The sequence below is a fragment of the Neoarius graeffei genome, chromosome 10 (assembly GCF_027579695.1).
Source record: "Neoarius graeffei isolate fNeoGra1 chromosome 10, fNeoGra1.pri, whole genome shotgun sequence".
Classification (NCBI taxonomy): Eukaryota; Metazoa; Chordata; class Actinopteri; order Siluriformes; family Ariidae; genus Neoarius; species Neoarius graeffei.
In genome coordinates, this window is record NC_083578.1 from 1,922,002 (window position 1) to 1,929,481 (window position 7,480).

The following is a 7,480-nucleotide window of genomic DNA, read 5'->3' on the forward strand; positions in this document are numbered from 1 at the left end:
GTGGTTAGCGCTGTCGCCTCACAGCGAGAAGGTCCGGGTTCGAGCCCCGTGGCCGGCGAGGGCCTTTCTGTGCGGAGTATGCATGTTCTCCCCGTGTCCGCGTGGGTTTCCTCCGGGTGCTCCGGTTTCCCCCACAGTCCAAAGACATGCAGGTTAGGTTAACTGGTGACTCTAAATTGAGCGTAGGTGTGAATGTGAGTGTGAATGGTTGTCTGTGTCTATGTGTCGGCCCTGTGATGACCTGGCGACTTGTCCAGGGTGAACCCCGCCTTTCACCCGTAGTCAGCTGGGATAGGATCCAGCTCGCCTGCGACCCTGTAGAACAGGATAAAGCGGCTACAGATAATGAGATGAGATGTCTCAAGAAAATTAACAATGCCCAGGCTAAGAACTTACACTCACTTATATTGTCATATAAGTTGTACTAACCTCTTGTTATATTTGTTTTCTTTTATTTATTTTCTTTGTCTTACATATCTTTAATCCACTCATTAGAAGAGGTGGGATTTGGGTTTTTGATAGATTTGTTAAATCTTTTGTAGAGTTTGTTGTTGTATGTATCCTTGTGTTAAAAAAATTATAATTTTGGATAAATATCATATACATAATAATAAATGGAAGAACAGTAAATCCTCTTTAGCTTGTTTTAAAAATGAAATTAAAAGATATATATAAAAAAGTCACTTCCGCGTTTGCGTGATGACGTTACACTCCAACGTCATGACGCTGAAATTCCGCGACCCAGGCTTCAGTTCACTGTCCGCTAAAAGCAGAGGAGTGTAACGGATTAAACTGCTACTGAAACATGATTCGTAAAGTTTATTCGCGTTATTTAATTATTCGACTTTAGTTTGTTTTCTTGATCGTTGAGTTTTAAGAGAGAGCGCGGGTGAATGATGGCTGCAGGTGAGAGCAGCAGTGAGGAGGAGGAGAGCAGAGAGCGGCTTAAAGAGGCGCTGTGGAGTTTCACATCTCAAACACACCACATGAACCAAGGTATCGGGTGCCATTACTAATGCGCAGCAACCAGGACTAAATCACGAAACCTTCAGCGTTAAAATTGAGAATCTGTAACTGTGTGTGCACAGCTGTGTGTGTAACTGTGTGTGCACAGCTGTGTGTGTAGAAGTTGTGGTCAGTGTGATGATGTGTTTATTTCTGTACAGACGGAGGAAAACACACACACAGCAGGAGGTAAAGTGAACACATGCTGCTGGAGCACCAGTTAAACATTTTATTTATATACAAATTTTAAAAATTAATGAAGTTTCTATCAGCAGACTGAAAGTGTCTGAGCACGAACACGATGGCAATGAGCTGAAAACCACACCAGAGTTCCGCTCTCACGTCGCCAAGAAGCTTGGAGCCATGCTGGACAGGTTGGTCAATCACTCTCTCTCTCTCTCTCTCTCTGTGTATCTAAGGACAAGTACACCTGACTGACACACACACTGTGTTTGATGGGATTACTGTGTGTGTGTGTGTGTTGCAGTGTGATCTGTGAGGTGTTCAGCGAGACTCCTGACTGTAAACCTGTGCCATGTGAAAACACACAGGATGAAGCTGATGATGGTGATATAAATATATAAAAGTTGATTAAATCTGTTTCAATCCCACAACACACCTGAGCAAGTAGTGTAAACACTACAGAATACCCATAATGCACTGCAGGATGTGATTAGTGTAGAGGCTCGTTCTTAGTGAGACCTTGAGAAAAGTGCTATAGCTTACGCTGACGAAGTCTCTGTCCCAAAGTAACTGTTTCCACTCTCAGTGTCCCTGTGCCTTGCAATAAATCCACTTGAAACGTCTTGAAAGTTGAACTTTAATCCTCGTTTAACTATTACAAAGGTTCTAAGATACAGAGAGTCGGTGAGTCAATATCAGAGAGTCAGGTAAGAAAAACTGTTCGCTTCCACGGCTTCTCGAGATCTACCCTGAGAAGCGCGAGACCGTTCTTATATAGCTGAATGAATTCTAATTCTTGAGAAGTGTGAGACAGTTCTAATTCTTGTTCTAATTCTTCACATATGAATTCTTAAGAAGCGTGAGACAGTTCTAATTCTTAACATATGAATTCTGATTCTAATTCTTTTAACCTTGCCACATATTATTCATCATCTTAATCATGAAATAAACTACTTATATGAAATTACACACTCAAATGAAATTATATATACCATGTAACATAAATTGAAATTCACATCTATATGAATTCTACTTTGGCCGTTACAATTAGATTAAATCAAGCTGAACATTGCTAAATATCTTTTAACCTAATCGTATTGTTCTGTTAATGATCTCAATTTAGTAAATGAGAGAATAATGGTATTCTTCATTACAGTAAAACTATTCTCCATTCACAGTTCATTACAGATCACAGTTAGTGTTTTAGTGTTCAGTTTGTCATCTTTAGACTTTAGCAGCGTTTTGTGTCTGAAATCAGTCGGTTTCTGTAACAGAACTAGTAATTAGTGGTAAGATCTATGCTGCTTTCAGCCCAGCTTAGTCTATCAAATAGACATCCTAGTGACGTTTCAAGTCTGCTGTGGAAATTTTGCAAGTTAAATTACAGCAAAAGTCCTATTCATCGCGATGGAAAGCCAGAAGTTCGCTTTCATCGGGACTTCACTCCCCAGTTATATAAAGCAGTCTACGTCAGTTCCTGAGCTCAAAAATCTACTTCGTAGCCATTATAATTCAAAATTGCGCTCATACCGGACACCATGACCTATATTTATTTAACTTGGATATTTTTGTTACTTAGTCAATTGATAATTATTTTTTATATTTATTGTTTTTCTTGTTTGTAATCATCTAAATATGTTTTGTAATGTTTTGTATTTTGTTAAGGGGTTGAATGTTAAGTGGGGCTTTGCCCTGTATTCTTCTCCTGCCACTTTTGCTATTTATGTATTTTTTTTGTGGCAAACCTCAATTAAATAAATAAATAAATAAATAAATAAATAAACAGTTGTGGTAGAAGTTTCCTGGAGTTTCAACCAACAAAACTCACACTAGAGCTTCACCAATCTGCTCATTTCCTCTCCACTGCATCCCATAAATGCTTTCTAGGGTTTAGACCAGGGCTGTAGGATTGGGTCGGGCGGTGGGGTTTAGTTTGGGGCTGAAGTATTAAAGTTTTGTTGATCTGGTGAACAGAGCATGAATTGAGTGGCCTTGTTTGTGTAAGCAGATGATTTTGGATCTTTTCCTTAAATCTCACTTCCCTCCTCTTAGCCCTTTAGTGAAATTCTGTTTAAGCAGTTTGTCCTGAGGTCATTTATTGCGGCTGTAAAGTCAGTTACCTTCACTTTCACACAGGAGCCCAACAGCGTAACCACATGGTGTAGTTCATCACATTAACTGTGGCAGCCAGAACGAGGTTCAGTGTCCAAATACAACTGCGCTAATTTTGTATCTGTTATTTTTATATTTTTAAACATGATGATCTATTTTTGTGGAAATGTTTTGCTTAAGAAGTGTATTTGTGGTCCGTTTCTTAAAATAAATGACACTTGTTTTCTATTGCAGTTCTACTGTGTGTGTGTGTGTTATTTAAGACTACACTTAACCTATTCATTATGTACATAATGACAAACTTCTAAATGTCCTCTGTGATTAATCTTAATTTATTTATTTTGTTCTGGAGGTTTCCGACTTTTCTCGACATCACTTCCTGGTAACTGGAGGGAGGAGCCAAAGCAAACTACACGCTCTGAACGCAGACCTGCACCCAGCTCCAGGTAACTAACTAACTAACTAACTAACTAACTAACTAACTAACTAACTAACTAACTAGCACTCACACAGGAGAGTGTTTCTCAGATTTCCTCACTTGTGTTGCCATAGCAACCACTGACACTCTCTGTCTCTCTCTCTCTCTCTCTGTCTCTCTCAGTGACAGTGACAGTGAGATGGAGTCGAGGCTGAGGGAAGCGGCTGTGTCCGTATCAGACCTGCTTCCTTCCTCCACAGAGAGACGACAGGAGGATGAGAAGACAGATTCTGGAGCGAGGGATGAGGAGAGCACTGAACCAAAGAAGAAGAAAAAGAAGAAAAGGAAAGTTGTGATGGAGAGAGAGGAAGACGAGTTGTTAGCGCAGGGAGACAGAGCTGTGAGTCAGGAACAGAGTGGAGAGAACATGCTGAAGAAAAAGAAGAAGAAAGGGACTGAGTGAGGGAGTGAAAGAGTGACGGTAATCTCGGTGTTTCAGTTGTGTTTATCATCAGTGGCGGTTCTTTATAGTGATTGTTCACTGCAGTTTGTTTTTTTCATATTTTATTTTTTATAAATAAATGTTTTGTTTATACAAAAGAGAATCTGGAGTCAGTGCAGTTGAAGGTTTTTTTTTTATATCTTAAAGACTTTTTTTTTTTTTTTAATTTCTTAAATCTCAATATACGGTTATTTATCCGTCTGTAATGTCGGCGTTGTTAAAGTCTCATGAGCCTGATTTCTCTTTAATCTTTTATGCGTCATCACTAAATGTAGCCAAGGCCCGCCTACTTCCACATAAAGAGACAGTTGGACCAATCACAGAACTTTTGTCATCGCCCATCAGCACACACACCTACCTCTCCTCGATCATCAGTAGCATTTAAAGATGGGACTCTGAGAATGTTTTCCACTTTTGCTCCAAAAGAAGGTCGTCAGGTCACAGTGTTTCAGACGTTTGTTTTCCCGCTGAAAACTGGAGAGCCAATCAGATTGCAGCTTTCAAGATTCTGAAGCTCATGGCCAGAAAGGTGTACAATAGATCACACACACTCCGTTCTGTGAGAGCGCGGTGTCTGAGACTGATATGAAAGTTGTGATATCTGAACACAGTGATGTCCGAAAGATCTCCCGCATCGGAAGATATTCATGTCCCGCATCATTTCTTCACTTCTTTAGACAGCGTGTGCTCTGTTGTACTAAATTATTACTTTTCTGCCACTTGTCTTCCTCCTCATACTCGTTATAATTCTCATACTTTTTGATCTATTTTGACTGAGATCCAGTTGATAGGGAGGGAATGTAATCTCATCGCCCCCTACTGGATGCGTTCCAACCTCTATGGCAGGGGTCGTCAAACTGCGGGCCGACTCCGGCCCGCCACCCCCCTTTGACCGGCCCCTCTGCCCCCCACCACTTGAACCGGCCCTATGAGGCAACCCCCAAAAGTGGTCATGGCCTGTTTTTTTTTAAATTGCTTTTTGGCAAATAATAACATGTCTGCATCTTGTATTTTGTTGATTTTATCAATTAAAATTGATATTTAGTTATAAAATGAACTATTCATATTTTCCGAATTTTCGTCATATGCTCGCGATCAAGCAGTGACAGGCAGCGCACGCGCAGAGAACTGTCAGTGTTCAGGACAGCAAAATGGCGAGCGGTCAGCGAAAAGCTGACAGAGAGTGCAGAGTTTTTAAAGAACAGTGGACCACCGATTATTTTTTCGTTCAGTGTAAGGACCGTGCAGTTTGTCTTGTATGTAAAGAAAGTGTGTCGGTTTTCAAAGAATATAATCTGCGTCGTCACTACGAAACCCACCACAAAGAGTATGCGAGTTTGTGAGGGCAAACAAGAGAAGACAGGATTCTGAGGATGAAATGCGGACTGGCTGCACAACAGAATGTATTCCTTCGCCAAACCCAGATCAACCAGGCTGCTGTCCGAGCTCGCTATAAGGTAGCTCACCTACTAGCTACCCATGGAGAGCCGTTTACTGATGGGGACTTTGTTAAAGTATGCATGCTTGCTGTGGCCGAGGAGGTGTGTCCCGACAAGAAGGATGCGCTCAACGCGGTGAGTCTCTCCGCACCTACTATGACCAGGCGAACCGAAGATTTGGGGGACGATGTGTATGACCAGCTGAATGAGAAAGCGTCAGAATTGGAGTTTTTTGCTTTGGCCATGGATGAGAGCAATGACGTACAGGACACAGCACAACTGCTGTGATCTATTGATCTATTGCTCATATTATTATAATTTCACTGGTTTTTTAAATGTATTTATTTTATAGGCCTATTTATTTGACCTTAATTAAGTGCTGCACACAATTATTATTAATATTATTAATAATATCAACAGGCCTACCTACAATTTATAATTTTCCACTCACCTTTGCCAGTGTCAATCACCTCAGCTAGGCAGATGTTTCTTACCTTGACAGCTTTGATGTTATTTTTATTAGAAAATAAATAAATGGAATATCTGTGGTATTTCAAATTAAAATAAAGTGTGAAGACTCGATTACTACTTTTGCAAACCACTAATAAAGATAAACAAATATGTGCCAGGAATCAAGTGTTGATATAGTAGTGGGGGATATAGTAGTGGGGATATAGTAGCGTTGATATAGTAGTGGGGGATATAGTAGCGGGGATATAGTAGCGTTGATATAGTAGTGGGGGATATACAGTGGTGCTTGAAAGTTTGTGAACCCTTTAGAATTTTCTATATTTTTGCATAAATATGACCTAAAACATCATCAGATTTTCACACAAGTCCTAAAGGTAGATAAAGAGAACCCAGTTAAACAAATGAGACAAAAATATTATACTTGGTCATTTATTTATTGAGGAAAATGATCCAATATTACATATCTGTGAGTGGCAAAAGTATGTGAACCTCTAGGATTAGCAGTTAATTTGAAGGTGAAATTAGAGTCAGGTGTTTTCAATCAATGGGATGGCAATCAGGTGTGAGTGGGCACCCTGTTTTATTTAAAGAACAGGGATCTATCAAAGTCTGATCTTCACAACACATGTTTGTGGAAGTGTATCATGGCACGAACAAAGGAGATTTCTGAGGACCTCAGAAAAAGTGTTGCTGATGCTCATCAGGCTGGAAAAGGTTACAAAACCATCTCTAAAGAGTTTGGACTCCACCAATCCACAGACAGACAGACAGACTGTGTACAAATGGAGGAAACTCAAGACCATTGTTACCCTCCCCAGGAGTGCTCGACCAACAAAGATCACTCCAAGAGCAAGGCGTGTAATAGTCGGCGAGGTCACAAAGGACCCCAGGGTAACTTCTAAGCAACTGAAGGCCTCTCTCACATTGGCTAATGTTAATGTTCATGAGTCCACCATCAGGAGAACACTGAACAACAATGGTGTGCATGGCAGGGTTGCAAGGAGAAAGCCACTGCTCTCCAAAAAGAACATTGCTGCTTGTCTACAGTCTGCTAAAGATCATGTGGACAAGCCAGAAGGCTATTGGACAAATGTTTTGTGGACGGATGAGACCAAAATAGAACTTTTTGGTTTAAATGAGAAGCGTTATGTTTGGAGAAAGGAAAACACTGCATTCCAGCATAAGAACCTTATCCCATCTGTGAAACATGCTGGTGGTAGTATCATGGTTTGGGCCTGTTTTGCTGCATCTGGGCCAGGATGGCTTGCCATCATTGATGGAACAATGAATTCTGAATTATACCAGCGAATTCTAAAGGAAAATGTCAGGACATCTGTCCATGAACTGAAT

At 40.5% G+C, this 7,480-nt stretch overlaps 1 protein-coding gene across 2 annotated transcripts; it reads left to right on the forward strand.

Annotated features, from left to right (window-relative positions):
* The first annotated feature begins 735 nt into the window (after nt 1-735).
* On the forward strand, nt 736-4,323 carry c10h12orf43 (chromosome 10 C12orf43 homolog). 2 transcript variants are annotated; one of them, XM_060931078.1, is made up of 6 exons: nt 736-996; nt 1,167-1,194; nt 1,278-1,379; nt 1,493-1,572; nt 3,653-3,746; nt 3,902-4,323. In XM_060931078.1, the coding sequence occupies exons 1-6, from the start codon at nt 894-896 to the stop codon at nt 4,179-4,181; spliced, it is 687 nt and encodes a 228-aa protein (XP_060787061.1). In that variant the 5' UTR covers nt 736-893; the 3' UTR covers nt 4,182-4,323. The 2 variants fall into 2 exon arrangements, with proteins under 2 accessions (XP_060787061.1, XP_060787062.1); XM_060931079.1 differs by having other exon boundaries at nt 1,281-1,379.
* The last annotated feature ends 3,157 nt before the right edge of the window (nt 4,324-7,480 follow it).